Source organism: Leopardus geoffroyi, chromosome A1 (assembly GCF_018350155.1).
Source record: "Leopardus geoffroyi isolate Oge1 chromosome A1, O.geoffroyi_Oge1_pat1.0, whole genome shotgun sequence".
Classification (NCBI taxonomy): domain Eukaryota; kingdom Metazoa; phylum Chordata; class Mammalia; order Carnivora; family Felidae; genus Leopardus; species Leopardus geoffroyi.
In genome coordinates, this window is record NC_059326.1 from 197,547,273 (window position 1) to 197,566,828 (window position 19,556).

Below are 19,556 nucleotides of genomic sequence, written 5' to 3' on the forward strand. Positions count from 1 at the left end.
GGCACTGCTCTCACTGACGTGTCATGTGATCACGAGGCTGGGACGTACATCACCACCCCTACTTTGGCAGGTGAGGAAACCTTGCTTGAGGCTGGAAGTAGCTTACGCTCTTCCCAAACTTCTAGGTTGTTAAAGGAGTTAAAAAAAAAAAAAAAGCAGAAGCCCTCCCATGTGCTGATTTCTGAGCCCGAGACTGAGCGCTGCTTGAGGGTGTGTGTGGGGTTCTGGAGTCAGATTGTCAGGGTTAGACTCTGGTTTAAACAATGTCTATTACCTGGTCCCTGTCACTTACCCTTTCTGAGCCTTATTTTTCCCTATTCGTAAAGTGGATATAATACCGGGACTAGCTGCGTAGGGCTGTTTTGATGATTAAGTGAGATAAGGCATGTCAGGTGCTCAACAAATGTCAGGGAATGATTACTGTCACATATTACAAGACCAAACAGCAGAGGGCTCAACCTAAAGCTTTAGAAATGAACAGTGCCAACTTGGACAAATTAAAAAAAAAAAAACCCTCTGAGTTTCTTTATTTGCACAATGGGCTAAGATCCCTCATGGCTTAATGTTTCTGAGGTTTAAATGACAGAATGGGCATTAAAATTCATATCCCAACACCTGGCATGGGTCAACCCTCGGTGAGTGGCCGGTCTTATTGTGGAAACAGGGCAGGACCAATGAGTGGAGGCTGGGCCAGAGGTCAGACACTCCTTCAGGCAGGGCAGGGATCTGGAAAGCCCCAGCAGGGGATGGAAAGAGGAAGTCTGGGAATGCAGGTGCATGAGAGTCACTTGGCCACAAGTTCATGGCTGATGTCCAGGTGGGAAGGAAGGAACAAGAACTCAGCTGTAGAGAATGAACTTCAGGGGCAGGAAAAATGGGAAACAGAGGACTCAAGATTGGAGAGGAGGAGAGATACCCAGGCAAAGCCTTGGCAATAGGTGGCCTGGAAGAGCATGACGCTCGGGATCAAGGCTGATCGGATGCTGTCCCACCAGCCAGGCTCCTTACTTCTTTTGATTTGGGAGCTAAGCCACACCTAGGGGCTGCAGGTAGTGGCTGGTGGAACTGGAATGCTCGGCCATTCCAGGCCAAGCCAGTGGCTCATCAGGTGAGTGATGGAGCACAGCCACTGGCATAGGCAAACAACTGGGCAGTGATGGGTGACAGGATAGGACCAAGGAGGCTGGAAACCATCTTCCACTTTCAGACCTTTGGGCACTTGTTTTCACTGGGCGTCACGGATCAGGTGTACGTCTTGGAGGGAGGCAGTGGTCTCTGGGAAACCCTGTATGCACGAGGAGCCTTGATGGTGCTGTGTGAGCAGTTAGGTTTCTGTAAGTTCTGCCTTCCCCTGCAGGGTGTTTCTTGGAGAGAAATCCTGACGGCTCATCCACAGTCATAGTGAGCTCGGAGAGAAAAGGTCTGAGAAGCAAAGTTCCATTCCTCTTCTGCGATTGGCTTCTTTGTAATAACCCACGTCTTGCTCCCTGGGGGTCTGGAGAAAACAACCATAGCTTAAGGGTCTCCCAGGACAGCAAACAGTAATAAACAAAAACAGAGGAGGGAACAGGAGGATGAGATGTAGGAGTCCTGTCTTCGTCAACTGTTCCAGTGGGAGTGGGGAGAGCGGGGCTTGAGTCTTGGAAACTCTGCTTGAGGTCTGGGGTGGGGGGTACGGAGCGGGTGAGAGAAGATGGGGCCCCCGTTTATCCTAGCTCAGCCAGGCCGGCTGGTGACCAGCTCAGCACTATGTGTAGCTTCTCAGCTCACAGCCATGAGAATGTCACAGTCTGACATTCTAATACTTGAGAGAGGGTGGCCTGTGCCCATCCTGAATGCCCTATCAAGAGCTGGGCAGTGGGGGGAAACCCGAGTTCTTTCTTCTCAGGAGTTGCAAGGGCCAAATGCCTGGCACTTTCTCCAGAAGGCCAGTAGCTGCCTCGTTGCCAACACGAATCAGGGCCTCATTAGTCAAAGGCAATGCTTGTTTTCATCACCGTGCACAATGATGAGATGGTAACCACGTTTGATGAGGACCTCCTAACTGTGCATACACTTGGTTGATGATGATCCGTGTTTCTAGAAGGATCTTTATGGTTTGGAGTAGTTGTTCTCAGATTTTGATGTGCGTGGACATAACCCCTGGGTTATTAGGGTGTGTTAGGGTGCACCTGGGTTCATTAGGAATCCAGATTCGGAGCTTGCACCTGCCATGATTTGGACTTAGTGAGTCTGAGGTAGCTCTAGGAGTCTGTATTCTTTAAAAAAAAATTTTTTAATGTTTATTTATTTATTTTTGAGACAGAGAGAGACAGAGCATGAATGGGGGAGGGCCAGAGAGAGGGAGACACAGAATCTGAAACAAGCTCCAGGCTCTGAGAGGTCAGCACAGAGCCCGACGCGGGGCTCGAACTCACGGACCGCGAGATCGTGACCTGAGGTGAAGTCGGACGCTTAACCGACTGAGCCACCCAGGCGCCCCTAGGAGTCTGTATTCTTAATAAACTCCCAGATAATGCTGCTGCAGGAGGGCCATGAGTTTCAGAGGAATGTGGATGCTGTGAAATGAGTTCTGGGCCAGGACTCAGGAGAAGGGAGTTTTGGCCTTGGAGTTTCCCCCAATGTGTTGTGCAATCTCGTGCAAATTACTTCCCACTCTTGGCCTGTTTCCTCTATAACATAAGGGACTGGGCTGGATCTCCAAGTTTCAACCCAGGTTACACAGTGAAGTCACTATCGAGCCTTGACTAAATCCTCCCACAGTGTCCCAGGCCTAGCATGGCATGTCAACACCTTGGGGTCATTTTGCCTATGTATGTGTGTTTAAAAAGCTTCTGGGTGATAATTGCTGCTGGAATGGAGAAATACTATCTAGATGATGCCTCGTGTTCCTTCTTGTTCTAGAATTCCGAGTCTGTGCCACACTACATAGCCTGTGCGTCATTTCTTCTTTAGTCCCTGTCACGGGGGAAGAGTTTCGGATGTAAGACAATTTTCCAGATAATTCGAGTCCTCCGATAAACACCAACCTTTTAAGACTTGTTGCCCTTGTTCGATTTTTCTTCTCAAACAAAACATCTAAATCTTTTTGATGATGTAAAGTTACCACTGTTGCTCATTCATTCGTGCTTTTATTTAATAAATATGCGTTTGGTATCCACCGTGTGTTAGGTGCTTATGGCAAAAAATGTTACAGTGTAACATCCAAAAGATGGATGTGGGCCATGGGCCATGACAATGACTCTGACAACTAACCTGTGAATATTCATCACTGTTACACTGTTTCTCCATCCGAGCATTCCAGCTTCACCATCTCACTGAATCCTCCCAATAACCCCCGGAGGCAGGTACAATGACACCCCCATTTTACAGATGGGAACACTAAGGCACAGACAGCTTCTATACTTTCTCAAGTTCACACAGATGTTTGAAGCTGAGCCAGGCCTCTGATCTCTCCGCGCGATCAGGGACAATCTGGTCCTGGACAATCTGGAGGGTCGCTCCCTCCCAGAGCCTCAGTTTCTTCCTGTGCTGAGTGACTCCGAGGCCCCTTTGAGGGGGCCCTTGACTCACACCTAATGGTTCCATGCCTGCCCGCTCCCCCAACCCAGGTCTCTCAGGAGATCTCTCACCTGCATCAAGGAGAGCCTGCGTATCTTCATCGACCTGGGGGCGAAAGACAAGGCTGCCGAGGCCTGGCTCGGAGCTGGACGACTCTACTACCTCATGCAGGAAGATGATCTGGTGGAGCTGTACCTACAGGTAGGTCTCCTGCAGAGCTCCCCTGCCCCCTTGGGTCATCTGGGGAGACAGCGTACCCTCCAAAGCGACCAGCTGGAGAGAGGTGATGTCCATGCTGAGCCCTGGGAGGGAGCGGTGACGCCAGGATGTCCCCTGGACACAAGATGGAGCCCAGAGGGGTCTGGTGACAGGGGGCCGGTGCCTGAGTCCCATATGGACGTGCGGGCTCTCAAAGAATGTGGCAGGAGAGCCGCTCATCTGTCGTGTCACGATCGATCTCTGCTAATCTCAACACACACCTTGACTTCCGGGGTTTTGCGACAATATGAGGCAAGGTTGATGAGTGCAGGGTGTTAACGTTATCGTCCTCTTCCAGTCTTTTTGTTTGCATCCCTTTAATGCCTGAGATATGGGACAGTGTAGTGATGAAAGGCCGGGGCTTTGCAGACAGACAGGCTGGAATCCGGTCACAGAGCCATCAAGTAGGGACCGCGTGACCTTGGCCTGGCTGCACCGGCCACATCACAGGGCCTCGGTTTCTTCATGGGTAAACCCCATCTCTAAGGGTAAGGAGTATGTGTGTCACTTGCGTAGGAAATGCATATACAAAGCAAGCATTTACTAAATGCTTGGGACTTAGTGAATTCTTAATAAATGGCATTTTATTATTAGTATCATCATCATCATTGCTATTATCTGCACAGTGCCGACATTATGATGGTATACGTCATTTGTTTCATTGGAAACATGTCATTTAGCTTTTCTTCCTTCCCTTTTCTTATTTTTCTCCCTTTTTATTCCCCTTATTACTTAAACCCACACAAAGTCACTTCCGCCGAGACTTAATGATGGTTATGTTAACAGTGAGCGCATGCTCACTGTGCAAACACATCACATACCTGCTGTAGTTTAACCCTCATTCCGAATACAGCAGGAGTGTCTACTCCAGTTCCCATTTCACGGATGTGGCTCAATGAGGCTGAGTAACTTGTCCAAGGTGATACGGCTGGTAAGCTGTGAAAACTGCCCACGGGCCGTGTGACACAAAGCCTTCACTCTCAGCCTCCACGCTCTCCTGCTGTGGGACTTTAGAGCTGGAAACGTTTTCAGAAAGCAGACAATTCGGCCTTGCCTTTCACTCTCCAGGACATGAGGCCCAGGGGCGGCTGTCTGGGATGTGCATTTGCTCGGCCGGCAGAGCCCCCCCGATTCCCCGATTCCGTCTCCCCACCTGTTTCTCTGTGCAGCGAGGCAATAACAATTACTGCCAGGTCTTCCCCAGGGACCCATTGGCCAGCCCTGGTCGCAGGCCCACCCCAGACCTGATTTTCTGCAGAGTTGTTCTCAACCTCAGGCCCTCTGAGGTCCCACAGCTGGGCTGCAGACGCTGTGGTACATTCTTCAGCTTCCTCAGTACGTTTTGTTTACATGCAATGTGGAATCACTGGCTGGAGATAGAGAGGTCGTGGGAGCCAGGGGAAGGGTATCACGCTGGAAGACACTAGCATTTCTTTGGCAGTAACTATTATGTAAATGTAGAGAGTTTTCCTTATTCTTTCTGAGCCTCGGTTTCTCCGTCTGAAGTGTAGGTGTTGGATGAGATTGCTGTTTTCCAAACTCCAGTCATTTGTGTATGAAGTTAATGGTTTGGCCATGTTTATGTATTGCCTGTACCTTTATTATCTTCTTTGACTCAACTTCAGATCAACTCGATTTGATCAATTAGAGCTTTTTGCACTAAATCACGCTATCTGAAATCACAGATTTGGATGCATTATTCATCTCTCCTAAAACATATTAAAATAAATACTTAACTATTGAAACACAAAATGCTTTTCTCTGTACTGCTAAAAAATCATCTCAAGGGCTCCCCAAGTAATCTCTCATGCCACGATGGGGAAATGGCAGACTAGGGAATCTCAAAGCCTTCTTACCAGCCCCGTGAGTGTGGACCACAATTCAACGTTCAGAGGATGTGAACCGAGAGTTGAACCAGGTGGCCAGGACCTCGCTCCTGCCGGTCCTGTGGCCGTTTGGAAGTCTTTTCTGCCTTTGACAGCTGTCTCTGTCGCATCCAGGCAGCCATCCAGAAAGCCCTGAAGTCTGAAGAGCCCTCCCTGGCTCTCAAACTCTATGAAGAAGCGGGCGACGTGTTCTTCAATGGGACCCGCCACAGGCACCGTGCGGTGGAGTATTACCGGGTAAGTCCAGCCAGCCCAGCCAGGCGCTGGCACAAACGTGCCAGGGCCACAAGGCCTGGGGCCCCCTTCCCCTCTTTTCCTGTTATTCCTTTTCCTTTCGTTCCTCATTCAGTGCCTCTGTGATCTTCCTTTCTTCAATCCACAAGCCCCCAAAGAAGGAGTTGATAAATTCTGTCATTCCTAGGCTTGATAAATTATCTTTTCTGGCAAAACACGCCAAAATAATTGCATCTCTTGGGTGAGTGGTGCTTTACGGTTTCTGGCTCACTTGTGTGTTTACCAGAATGTTCCCGGGTACCACTGGAGGCACTGTGGGGAGATGATTGGTCCAGGGATGAACGCTTGTGTTTTACTATGTTTTTATTAAGTGGGCGTTAAAATACATTTAAAATATTAAACATGTGTAACACCAGCTCATCAAACCCATGAATTCATTATCGCAAAGGATGAGAAGGAGCGTTGGCTCAAAAAATAATTGTAATTAAGTAATCCTGCAGATGCGAAGCAGATGTGTCAAAATCATAATGGTTGTTCGGTGAAGTCTGGAAAGCTTATTATCTTGTTTGACCCTAAAATTTCTCTTATTCATTCGTTTGCTTGTTCAGCTCTTTCTTCAGTCATCAAACATTTATCGAACACCCACTATGTGCTGGGCACTGAGCTAGGGGTGAGGAGAGCGTGGAGTATGTCCCTGACCGTTGAGGTGCGCGTCGTCATATGCACTTCATAGATGAGAGAATTAAGTCGAGAGAGATGAAGTGACCTGCCTAAAATTCGATCGTCATAAAAATAACGGAAACGGCCATTTATTGGGTGCTCTCAGACAGCATGCGCGAATTCCACAGACTGCCGCGGGTGCCAAGGGAGCCTGTGAACTGGGACGTGAATAAGTTCCCATGTGGCCCTGAGATAGGTCATCTTCCTTTTCCCCATCTCGGCTTTTCTAGTCTCGGGAGGCCTGGTGACCTTTACAGTTCTCCTACCTCTAGAATCTGGGCAGAGAGACCAAGAGCAAAGACCAGGAGAGCGAGCTGGGAAAAGCCACGCGTGGCGGCCCCCCAACCCCACCAGCACAGTGTAAGCGCCTAGAGTGCGGTCTGTACCGATGATTTTTAGCTAGACTATGGAGCCCTCTCTTCCCAGGCTGGGGCTGTCCCTTTAGCGAGGAGGATGAAGGCGGTGAGAACGGAGCTCCGGGTTTTCAACAAGCTGACGGAGCTGCAGATCAGTCTGGAAGGCTACGAGAAGGCTTTGGAGTTTGCCACTCTGGCGGCCAGACTCAGCACAGTCATAGGTAAGTGATCCGGATGGTCTGGCGTGTTGAATGGGCGGGCTAAAAGCTTATCTTATGGTGGTGGGGGGCGGGGGTGGGGGGATGGATAACAAAGCAGTAACAGCAAAGGCTCTGGAGTCAGACTGTGTGGGTTCAAATCCCGGATCCAACTGTCGGGAGATCTTAGTTGTAAGCAAGCTGCTTAATGTCTATAAGCCTCAAGTGTGTCATAGGGAAATAAGGCTTAAAAATAGCACCCACCTCATGGAGTTGTTATGAAGACCCATGATTATCCATGAAGAACCCGCAGCACAGCGCTTCCGCGCTTGGTATGTAAGTCCTAGATAAGCATTACCTGTGTCACCCTGATTATCATACCACCATTGGTATTACTCCCCGGTATGGGGTAAATGGTATCATATCCCCGCACAGGCAGTGCCCCTGTTACCAAGGGCCTCTGCCCTAAATTTTTAATTGGTTGATTGTTAGTCAAAAGCACATTTTTCCCTGCGGAATTGAATGTAGATGAAGGTCAGATTCCCATTAACTTCACTCACTAAGGGGCTGAAACAGTTTACAATGATCACAGAAGCTAGTGGGAAACAATGTGAGCCATCAAAACAGAAAAAAGGCGGAATAAAAAAAAAAAAGATGAAAAAAAAAAAACCCCACCCTCATCTTGAATGTTGGTGTTGAGGAAAAGCAGGTTTGATGAGAGAAGGCTTGATTAGATGTAGGGGCAAATGGAGTCTTCAGCGAGGATGCTTGGAGGGACTTCTGGGCATTCTCAAGGGCCTGAGACGTGGATGGCACTGGACTTTATTGTGTCTTAATTGCACTTCAAAGCTCTGTCTCCTTTTCCTACCTTTTTCTTTACTGCAGAAAATCTTATCTGAGTGACCGCTAGCTCGGCAGAGGCCTTGGGAGCCCCAGGCAGCTCCCTGTCTGAGAGTTCTTTCTCCTTCCCTGGGCAGAAGCTGAAAGCAGGCTATATCCACTTTTATGCACTTCCCCGTGACTGGATTTTTCCATATCAGAGAATTTTCTCTCCCTTGGATTTTTTCTTTTCTTGTTGGCGTTTGGGTCTTCGAAGCCTAAAAAGTGGTGTTTTTTAGATTGCATCAAAGAGCCACCTTGCCAATATTCCAAAAACACAATGGGAAGCCTTTGTTCTCTTTAAAAGGCCACTTGGTATTAAAGGAGTTGGTTATTAAAACGACAGACCCGCCCAAACCCCAAACAGCAAATCATAGACCCATTAGAGACCGAGGTTCTAAAGCATGGGTTTAAAAGTGAGCAGGTCTTGGTAGTAATCTGAGACCTGGAGCTGGTGGTAAAGGAGCCAGAGGGTGACTGATGCCGGTGGCAGCCCCCGGGGCTTCTCTGAAGGGGGAGACTTTCCAGGGAGAAGACGTTTGCACTACAGAGTCATTCGTTGCAAAGAATCCTTAGCCACTGCATCAAGCTAGACTTGCCACCATGTCTCATTACAGGGATTTGGAAATCACTACCTCCCAGAATCTTGAGTTACAGTCACCTCTGTAATAAAGAAAAAGTTTCCTTCAGGAAATCGTCCCAGGAAGTCATGACGGGCACACGTGCTCTCATCAGTCCCTCCCAGAGCCCCGTGTTGCCTTTCGAGTCACTTACCGCAGGTGTAGTGTTACTTTTGTTTGTGAGATTATTTAAGGGGCGTCTGTGTCCTGTGAGGCGAGAAACCTCACGAGGGCAGGGATCTCTTCTGCCCTGTTCCGTATATCCCAAGCACCGCCCCTGATCCCCAGAAGACCTTCAAAAAACAGCACAGACTGGGTGCGTGGACGGATGCCGTCAGGTGTTGGCTGCACGATCTCTCCCTCAGTCTTCCAATTCCTAGGAGATCAGAAACAGGAGCTGGTGGCCTTTCACCGCCTGGCTACGGTGTACTATTCCCTGAGCATGTATGAGATGGCTGAAGACTGCTACCTGAAGACTCTGTCCCTCTGCCCACCCTGGCTGCAGAGTCCCAAGGAGGCCCTGTACTATGCGAAGGTATATTATCGCCTGGGCCGACTCACCTTCTACCAGCTGAAGGTAAGAGCCGTGCTGATTTACAAGGTTGTGTGACAGCAACCATCCAACCCCGCTCTTCCCTGACCCTTAGCCTTCAGGGCACAGTTGAGTGGGCCAAGATGGGGAGTCATATCTCACAGGGTGGAGGGGGGTGGTGACTCATCTGGGAACACGATGGTTCTTTGCTGCTTAGCCCCATGGGAGACCTCAAACGTGCTCCTGTCCACTGGGGAGACGGATCATAGCTCGAGCTACTCTTTCTCCTTGCCCTGCTCTGATTTCCGTAGCCGCTTTATCTGTTAGGTACAATGGGGACATGGCCTAGTGCATGTGAGCTCCTCAGGGGCCTATGGACATACACAAGATACAAAAGAGCTGGAGACTCCAACATTAAAATCAAAATCAGGGGCGCCTGGGTGGCGCAGTCGGTTAAGCGTCCGACTTCAGCCAGGTCACGATCTCGCGGTCCGTGAGTTCGAGCCCCGCGTCGGGCTCTGGGCTGATGGCTCAGAGCCTGGAGCCTGTTTCCGATTCTGTGTCTCCCTCTCTCTCTGCCCCTCCCCCGTTCATGCTCTGTCTCTCTCTGTCCCAAAAATAAATAAAGGTTGAAAAAAAAATAAAAAAAAAAAAATCAAAATCAATGTTTGGGGCGCCTGAGGGGCTCAGTCGGTTAAGCGTCCGACTTGGGCCTCAGGTCATGGTCTCACAGCTCGTGAGTTCGAGCCCCGCTGATAGCTCGGAGCCTGGAGCCTGCTCTGGATTCTGTGTCTCCCTCTCTCTCTACCCCTAACCCACTCGCATTCTGTCTCTGTCTCTCTCAAAAATAAACATTAAGAAACTTTTTTTTAAAAAATCAACATTAACGTTCAACTGTGCGTCTTCAAAATATTACGGATTAACTAGCCAGATGCAACGCGCTTCTTATAAAGTTCTGTACAACTCTAGGACAAATCTGGGTACGTGTTGACACGACTGAGAGAGCGAGGTGGGATCTCCGAATGTAGGCATGCCTCCGTCCTCGTGAGGCCTTAGCCCTGACTCCTGTTTGCTCTGCTGGAGCTGAATTCAGAGCTTGTTTTTCCAGTCACTTCTAGAACTGTATTGGTGGTCTGAAAGTCTCTGCTACAATTCTGGCCCTTGAACTTTGCCCCCAGCATTGGCTTCCCTTTACCAGAGGTCCCTGTCTGCACCAGCACAGCCCTTAATCTCTTAATATTGTTCTGAGTCACGCCTCTGTTTGGCCCCCAGGGGATCCTCAGCGCGGCTCTGCTGTCCGTTTCTTATTTGCCAGAAGTTGTTTCTGGCCTGAATTAATTATTGACTTATGAGGGTTAATGGGAACCAGACTGCCTTTTTGAATCTCACCCAAAGAAGCATCTGTTCCTCATTCGTACCATGCAGGAAGGGACGACGACGGGGTGGTGGAGATGGCAGAGGCCATCTTGCTTCTGCCATAGCTCCCCGGAAGTGGTTCAGGGACACGGTGCAGTCTGATTGACTTGACCAGCGGTTCCAGGGATTGCAAGGGGGGAAGAACTCAACTCAAATTAGCTTATGCAAAAGAGGCAATTTACTGGCTCCAGGAACTGGGAAGTTCAAGTATAAATTTAAGAGTTCCTGGGGCGCCTGGGTGGCGCAGTCAGTTAAGCGTCTGACTTCAGCCAGGTCACGATCTCGCGGTCCAGGAGTTCGAGCCCCGCGTCAGGCTCTGGGCTGATGGCTCAGAGCCTGGAGCCTGTTTCCGATTCTGTGTCTCCCTCTCTCTCTGCCCCTCCCCCGTTCATGCTCTGTCTCTCTCTGTCCCCAAAATAAATAAACGTTGAAGAGTTCCAGGTAGTTCTGGAGGCTGGCGCTCCAATGTCATCATGGATTTCCTCACCTTTTCTTCTATCTCTTGGCTCTGTATGTTTCTGCTTCTCTCTGTTTCTTGGTGTCCTTCCCGTCCAGCTATTGGCAGGTTTACGCCCACGTCTCCAAGGGTGAGGGACATTTTCTCTGTTAGGTCACACTGAGAGGTCCCAGGGAGTGGCTGGGGTAGGTCAGCTTGAGTCATTTAGGAATCCCCGAGGCACTGTGCCCAGGATGCTGCTGCTTCACGATCTATCGGCTGAGCCTGGGTGAGGTGCCACCTGGCGTGGAGGGCTACTGGAGGTAGCAATGTCGCTGGTCCCCCAGGAACCAGGAGAAGGGGGTGGGAACGTACGTGGGGTAGACAGAATCTGGAGTTCTGAGTTCCCGGCACTGCCTCTTGGCCTCCCCTGGAGATGTCTGCTCACTGCTGTCTCTTCTCTGCCCCCACGTCATGGGGTTAGGACGCCCACGATGCCACCGAATACTTCTGGCTGGCCTTGGCAGCGGCGGTCCTGCTGGGTGACCAGGAGCTGCAGGACACCATTAGGAGCAGGTTGGACAACGTCTGCCGGAGCCCCCTGTGGCACAGCAGCCCCTCGGGGCGCTCCTCAGAGAGGGCGCGGTGGCTGAGCGGGGGAGGCCTGGCCCTCTGAGGAGGGCTGTCCTACATCCGACCAGTGGCCATGGCCAGAAGCTGCCTCCCTGCCCTGGGCTCCAAGACACCCATCTGGAAGGTCTGCATCATCACCTGGCCCAGCCCCCTCATCTTACAATGAGACTAGCACCGCCCAGAGGGAGGAGCTCATTTGGGGTCGGCCACACCAGGAGTGGATGACAGAGCAGGGACTGGAGGTCCTGGCTTTGTGTCAGGGGTTGTGTCTAGAGCCTTTTCAGCGGACTGTGGCCCTTCCCCACACACAGCCTCTGAAACGCACTTTCTCAACACTCCGTTCTAGAGAAAACGAGAACCCTTGTCCTGAGGGGGCAAAGGGAAATCATGCCCTGCTCTGGAGAGAAGGCAAGCAGATTGGACTTTGTTCCCTTCACTGACTGTTCTCAGGGAAAGACCCTCTCCTCTCGCCAGCAGAGAAACTGCAAATTTCTTTCTTTTGCCAGCCAAAGGGGGTGTCACTCCTCTTGCTCGCGGGGACTGGCAGGTGGAAATTCACGATGCTCTTAGCTCAAACGACAGCCCCAGGACAGCCAGCTCAACACACAGGGCCTGGGGTCTGATGAGGATCCACCTCTCCCTCCTGCCTGATGCTCTGCTCCTCCGTAACCGCCTGGAAACTCCGGGAGCCTCCCCAAGGGCCAAGGCTTAAACATTGAACACTAAGAAGACGATGATGTAAATTCCTTCGGAAGAGTGTATATTATTAAATATTGCTCATCTACATGTATACACATCAGTCTCCTTTCTAACAGAGAGAGATGAGATGGGAGGCTTGAAGGATGGGTTAAATACCAAGGTGTCATATGGATTTCGGGGTAGCTCCTTGACAAAGCATCTCTATGAGTTGTCTATCACTGCATAAAACACGTATGGTGGCTTGAAACATCCATCATCCTACAGTTTCTATAGAGTGTCAGGACCCAGAGTGTGGCTTAGCTGGTGGCTCACAAGGCTACAATGAAGGCATCAGCTGCTGTCTTCTCCAGCTTCGCTGGCGGAGGGCTCCGCTTCCAAATTCACTCACACCGCTGTTGGCAGGGGTCAGTTCCTTGCTTGCTGTTGGCCGAGAGGCTGCCCCCGGTTCCCTTCCATGTGACCTCTCCACAGGACAGCTCACAGCATGGCAGTCTGCTTCATCAGAGAGCAGACAGTGAGAACCGAGTGAGAGAAGGGAGTCTTCTCATAAGCTCACCTCAGAAGTGACATCCAACTAGTTTTGCCTGGTCTATTCATTATAAGGGAGTCGCTAGGTCTATAGCCCACACAAAAAGGGAGGGATATACCAAGGGCGTGACTACCAGGAGGCAAGGAATCGCTGGGGGCCTTCCAGAAGCTGCCTACCACAGTATCTGGGCTATTTGATAACGAAATCAGGAATTCCCTAAGGCAGTGAACTCCAAGTATGGTCCACCCCCTGGACCCGCCGCGTCAGCCTTACCTGTGAAATTGTCTGAAACGCAAATTCTGGGGCCCACCTGAGACCTCTGAATCAGAATCTCCGGAGTCCCGGAGCCCTAGTTTTTGCCTTGCTCTCCAGGTGATTCTAATGCACACTAAAGCATGATAAACACTAGTCTGAAACCATGGTTCTCAGAAAATGTGCCAAAGAATCACCTTTCAAGTTCAAAAGAACTTGTTGCAAATGAACCTTCTGGTTCCCTCTCCAATAATTCTAACTCAGGACATCTGGGAGACGCCCCTGGTACCTACATTTCTTGGATGGGCCATTCAGGCTATCCTGATACAGGAGGTTCACTCTTGTTCTGAGATGTGGGAACATTCAAGAAGATCTAGCCATAGGCTTGCCATCTGATGCCCAGCAGCTTAGATTTTACTGTCAGACCCTGGGCCCTTAATTTCTAGCTTTTTGGGCTGACCAGATGGTTGATAGCGTAGTGGGTTGGGAATGAGTTGAGTCAACATTTCGTCTTCTAGTCACCAAGGTCGTCTACACATCGGTACATCTTATTTTCTTTTAGGAGCTTGGTTGGTTGCCAAAATGCACTCCGTTCTAGAATATTCTTCTCCGGGAAGGAAATGAAGTGACCTAATCCATGACCGTGTAGAATAGATGTGATTTGGTTCCCACCACAAACCGTAAAATCCCCGAACAGGGAGGGATGTTGTGGATGGGTCCAACCTCCCAGGCAGCACCCTTTCAACAACATTCCTGGGAGACGGACAGGGGCACATGCATTCCAGGACAGATCCGCATCTTATTTTGGAGAAAGCTTGCTTGGCCCTGGAACCGATGCCATGAGCCATTCCTCATTTGTCTCAGGTTACAGCCCCTTTCCCTTTTCCCACTGACCTATTACTGCCCTCTGGCCAGACGCCAATTTCAGCTCCTCTGAAAGTGTGCTTCCCACAATGCACCAGGCTTTGGTACTGGCTTGTGGGGAGAGCAGAGAGGGCCATCACTGTGCATAATGTAATTTAGTGTTGTATTTTAATGTTGCATTAAGATTTTTCTTCTCTCCAGCACCCGCATCTTACCACTGGCTCACACTGAGCTTTTGATTCATTGAAATCTTTTTCACATGAGCTACTGTTCCTCCAGATCTTTTTTAATTGCTGCAGATCTGTCTCTATCTCTATCATCTCCGTCTCTCTATCTCTGTTTCTATCTCTATTCATATCTATATTTATCAAATTTATTTATTTTTAAGTGAAGGGCATTATACCTACCCATTTTATATTTCATTGGGAATTTTGGTTAAAATTATCTGATTCTGTGCACTTTGGTTCATCTGTATACCTGGGAAATCTGCCTCTAACCAGATCAGTTATAAAAATGTTCAACATATTTCCAAAGAAGAGGGGTAGGATTATTTTTTAAATGAGAAAAGCATTGCACTGTATCATTGCAGTTACTATATCCTGTATGAAATTGCTCTGCTAAATAAAATGGTCTTTACAAGGGTTTAAGAATCCCTTTTAAACAATATGGTTAACTATTCTCCTTCTTGGAATCATGTTGAAGCTTTCTCTCCCACCACAATCCACAGAGCGTGGAGAGGTGATCGGATCTGGTCTGCATTTAAGCAGATTCTATTGTACATATGTAGTAGCCAGAGATGTATGAATGAATGAGTTACCCCCCTATATCCTAATCCTCCCCTAAAACTTGTGAGATCCCCCTTCACCCCCCACCCTGGCTCCTGGCTGCTTGTATCTAACCTGAATAAAGAACGAGAAGAGAATTACAACATTGTGGAAAACCCTGTAACATGTTTCCTCAGCTTTCAGGTACATTTCTTTCCTACCCAACAGTGTTAACACTCTGAGATCCAATATTGCTTTTATTCTTTTCTTATTTGCTTCTCTGTTATTTTAAGATGTTTTCATATTGTGTCTCTGTGTGCATGTACGTGTGTGTGTGTGTGTGTGTGTGTGTGTGTGTGTGTGTTTGCTTGTGCTTTGTAAATAACACATAACTCTTTTGACAGAAGTTTCCCTGGGGAAGGGAGTATATAGGAGTGGAAAGTATCAGAATTAGGGGGAGAAACAGATCACCAGGAAGTGGGGTGACCTGTGTTTTGGTCTTGGATTTGACATTAAATTTCATTGTGACCTTGGGCAAGTCATTGAAACTCTATACCTGGCAATTCTCTGATCTGTAATATAAAAAGGATGATTCCCTCTGGGTTCCTTCTCAGCAATGTTATTTGCATACTGTGTGACCAGGAAAAGAGATTTGTATCTGGGAGATGAAATCATTTATTTTTATGGTCCCATTTTATTCTCTTCTTTTTACAGGTGAGTAAACTGAGAAATAGAAAAGTAATTTTCTCCCAGTTACACAGGATGTTAGTGACAAAGACAACAATACCCGCGATCTCATCACCCAAGGACTTAGCAGCACTAATGACAGGGTCTCTCTCACTCAGGGCGACCTTCATGCAGGGATGCATGTGTGTGTGAACCTCTGCATTTTCACTTTATGTACCGCCTGAACAACCATTTGTCAAACCTTAAAATTTTTTTTAATGTTTACTTATTTTTGAGAGAGAGAGAGAGAAAGAGAGAGACAGAGACGGAGACAGAGCATGAGTGGGGGAGGGGCAGAGAGAGAGAGAGAGAGAGAGAGGGAGATAGAAACTGAAGCACGTCCCAGGCACAGAGCCCGGCCAGGGGCTGGAACTCACAGACCGCGAGATCATGGCCTGAGCCGAAGTTGGACGCTCAATTGACTGAGCCACCCAGGCGCCCCTATTAAAATTTTTATAAGTTGATTTGCTTTCTTTATTCATATAAATTAATTTTACCAAGGATGACTGGTCTGTGTAGAAGACAGACACAGGTTTTGCTTTCCATAAGTAGAATTTCATCAATAAAAACAAATGCAGTGAAAACAAAACGATGCACTACATTCAAGCTGGGTCCTGTTGCCCACAGCAAGTGCCCAGCCGAAGCTTGATCTGGCATTATTTGACAATAAAAAGATTCACAAGTGGCAGGGAGTGTTGCAGACAGGCTAACACCGTTGTCTTTGAGCAAAGAAATGGAGAAAGCAGCACAAAGGACTGAAATCCTCAAAATAACAGTCAGTGCTAGTTAATGCCGTGCTTGGCGCGTACTTCCCACCTCAGGGAGGTGGGGGCTCAGTTTCCTAAGGGGGAAGGAGAAAATATGAATATGATCCAGGATGGGAAGCTCTGTGGGAGCTAATTACAGGGTGTTATGGGAACTCAGGGGAGGGCACTTAACCCAGCATAGGACCCAGGGCATCAGGGAGGACTTCCTGGAGGAAGTGACATCCAAACCGAGTCAGAGAGATCGATCTGCTAAATTCCAATTGTAGGTTAGGGGGTATGGAGTTGACAGGGCATGGGTCAAGCTAAATTCAGAGGGTGGAGGGGACCTGGCATTTTCTGCGAACAGCAGTTCAATGCAGTAAAGCTGGAGTGGAGTCATGGGGGTTGGGAAGTAGAAGTGGGAGAAGATGCCAGAGAGGAAGCTGGAGACAGACCTTGAGGGGTTTGGTCTTCACCCTGCGCGTGAGCGGGGAGCCAATGTAAAGGTTATAAGCAGTAGAGAGACAGGGTCAGGTTTGTGCGTTAGAAAGATGATTCTGGAAGCAATATGAGAATGGAAGGTGGGGCAGCAGGAAGGAAGGTGGGAAACCCATTAGGACCTGGCTATTGCAATGACACACTCCAGCCTTTATCTGGACTTCATCAGTTTCCCCCACTAAAGTCCTTTTTGTGATCCAGAATCCCAGGGTACCACATTGCATTCAGTTGTCATGTTTCCCTGGTCATCTCGGGTCTGTGATAGTTTCTCAGACTTTTCTTGTTTTTCATGAACTTGTCCATTTTGACCTCCTTCCTTTTTTAAAAAAATCTATTTATTTTGAGAGAGAGAGAGAGAGAGAGAGAGAGAGAGAGAGAGAGAGAATGCACGCCTGTGAATGTGTGCGTGCACAAGCAAGGGAGAGGCAGAAAGAGAGGGAGAGAGAGAGAAAACCCCAAGCAGGCTCCGTATTGTCAGCTCAGAGTCCTACAAGGGGCTCGATTTCACAAACCGTGAGATCAAAACCTGAGCTGAAATCAAGAGCCTTACGCTTAACTGACTGGGCCCCCCAGGAGCCCCTACCTCCTTTCCTTTTGATAATCGCTCCCATTGAGATGGGTGGAAAAGGGGAGGAGAGGAAGGGGAAATTCAAGGCACTAAGACTTGCCCTCACCCAGGCAGCAGTACGGGGTGAGGTCAAGGGCATCAGGCACGCTGAGTTAGAATCTTCGACTAGCTGTGCAACCTTCACCAAATTAATTAAGTTCTCTGAGTCCAGGGCTGTCGGAATTAGATCAGACAGCATACATAAAAGCACTGAACACACAGTGCCTGGCACATGGTATAAATGCTATGCTATCTGAGAGATTTGTTTTCCTTCTTTTTTTCATACACAAGGAAATGGCTGAAACACATCTATCTTTGGGGGCGGAGGCTCTGTGCAGCCATTATGTGTGATTTTGTTTGTTTGTTTGAAAGAGACAAAGCGCGAGTGGAGGAGGGACAGAGAGACAGGAGAGAGTGAAAAGCCCAAGCAGGCTCCGCACCATCAGCGTGGAGCCCAACGCGGGGTTTGAACTCTCAACCCCTGAGATCATGACCTCAGTGCTCAACCTACTGAGCCACCCCAGTCACCCCTTCCAAATTATTTTAGAGGTGAGAACTCCAGCTCGCACTTCTGGGGCTGCCTTTGACTTATTGCCCAGGGCATCAGGATAGCTCCACGGAAGCGTGCCCTCTGGGTGCACTTCGAGACAGGGTAAAGGGAGGATGACTGAGGTCATATGGACCCAGAAACTAGGCTTTTGCTAATCTATGGTAGTCCCTCTCGGTGAGAAATCAAGAGTTCCAGTAGGGGGCAGTAATGTCTTCTTAAATACTAAAAGCCGTATCGAAGAGTGTCTATTTATAATAGCTCTGGATCGGCTTGCAGCACTGGCACTGGCTTTCAAACTTTTTTTTTACTGTGACACACAGTAAGAAATGTATCTTTGTGTTTTTTTTTTTTTAATGTCTATTTATTTTTAAGAGAGAGTGAGAGACAGAGCGAAAGCAGGGGAGGGGCAGAGAGAGAGGGAGACACAGAATCCGAAGCAGGCTCCAGGCTCGAACTCATGAACTGCGAGATCACGACCTGAGCCGAAGTCGGACACGTAACCGACTGAGCCACCCGGGCGTGTCCCTACATGTATCTGACTTTGTATCCTAGCATACATAGGCATAAACATATAAAATACATGGTTGACAAAACACCATTTAGTCCTTACAACGTGAAGTGCACGGATATATTCTATCCATTTAAAAACTATTCTATTCTAAATTTAAAACATCCAACTTATGACCTGCTAAATTGGTTTCTAACAGACTCACTAACGTACAGTTTGAAAAGCACTGACCTGGGCGGGAGTCTCAAAGAGCACAAGAGATCTCTGGCCTTTGTTTTTCTTATGTGTCATTTGCTGGACAGCTTCACGGGGACCAGGGAATTCACACACATCAAAATAAAAATAATGGTTGACATTTTTGAGTGAGTATTATGCACGAGGTCCTATGCAAAACTTCCGTCATGTAATCTAACAACGATTTGAGGAAGACGCAATTTTTGTTTTTATCGTCGTTGAGGTTTGAAGAATGGAAGTGGCTCAAGCCTATAGTTTGCAAGTGGTGGGGGTGAGATATGAATTCATGTCTCTCTGATAATGAAATGATTACGTTATATAATGGGTCCACGTCAGGTGACACATCTCTGGGACAGACATCACCACTGATGTGATTACCAGCAGGAGCAAGTTCAAGACTTGTTTCGTCAGGCTGGAATATTGGGTTGAAATCAACGGGGTGATTCTGGTGAGTCAAAAAATGAGTTACTCCAGACCAGGATGGGAGAGAACCGATATCCTAAGAGGTCTTGAGAAAAATACGGAGGTTCTCATTGACCAGTCAAGTAACAGTCTAGGAGAGAGATGATTAACCACCTTTCCCAAAGGGAAAATGAAAGGAGGAACAGAAAACGTAACAAAGGCATAGTGGTGATAGGTCAAAACAAATTATAAATTAGATTTTGAAGACTCCGGGTGAGGAGTGGGGTGAGGGGAGGGAATTTGCAAGATATCTCAGAGCCAGTAATGGAAGCCTATGGATGCTTGAGCAAGGAAGGCAGCCACGTGGAGCCTCGTAGGTCTCATCACGGTACCGGTGGCTTGAAAGACGGTGGCAGAAATGCAGTCACAGACATGGGAGAATTACTACT

The 19,556-nt window shown here is 48.5% G+C and overlaps 1 protein-coding gene across 7 annotated transcripts in view; it reads left to right on the plus strand.

Moving 5' to 3' along the window:
* SH3TC2 (SH3 domain and tetratricopeptide repeats 2) overlaps positions 1-12,516 on the plus strand; it is an 87,649-nt gene extending 75,133 nt beyond the window's left edge. For 5 of the 7 annotated variants that reach the window (XM_045437749.1, XM_045437742.1, XM_045437719.1 and 2 more), the window contains 5 exons: positions 3,612-3,762; positions 5,820-5,942; positions 7,086-7,236; positions 9,077-9,288; positions 11,580-12,516. In XM_045437749.1, the coding sequence (XP_045293705.1) occupies positions 3,612-3,762; positions 5,820-5,942; positions 7,086-7,236; positions 9,077-9,288; positions 11,580-11,771 (829 nt within the window). In that variant the 3' untranslated portion in view covers positions 11,772-12,516. The remainder of the gene's footprint in view (positions 1-3,611; positions 3,763-5,819; positions 5,943-7,085; positions 7,237-9,076; positions 9,289-11,579) is intronic. The other 2 variants (XM_045437725.1, XM_045437708.1) reach the window with 1 other exon arrangement.
* Positions 12,517-19,556: the final 7,040 nt, after the last annotated feature.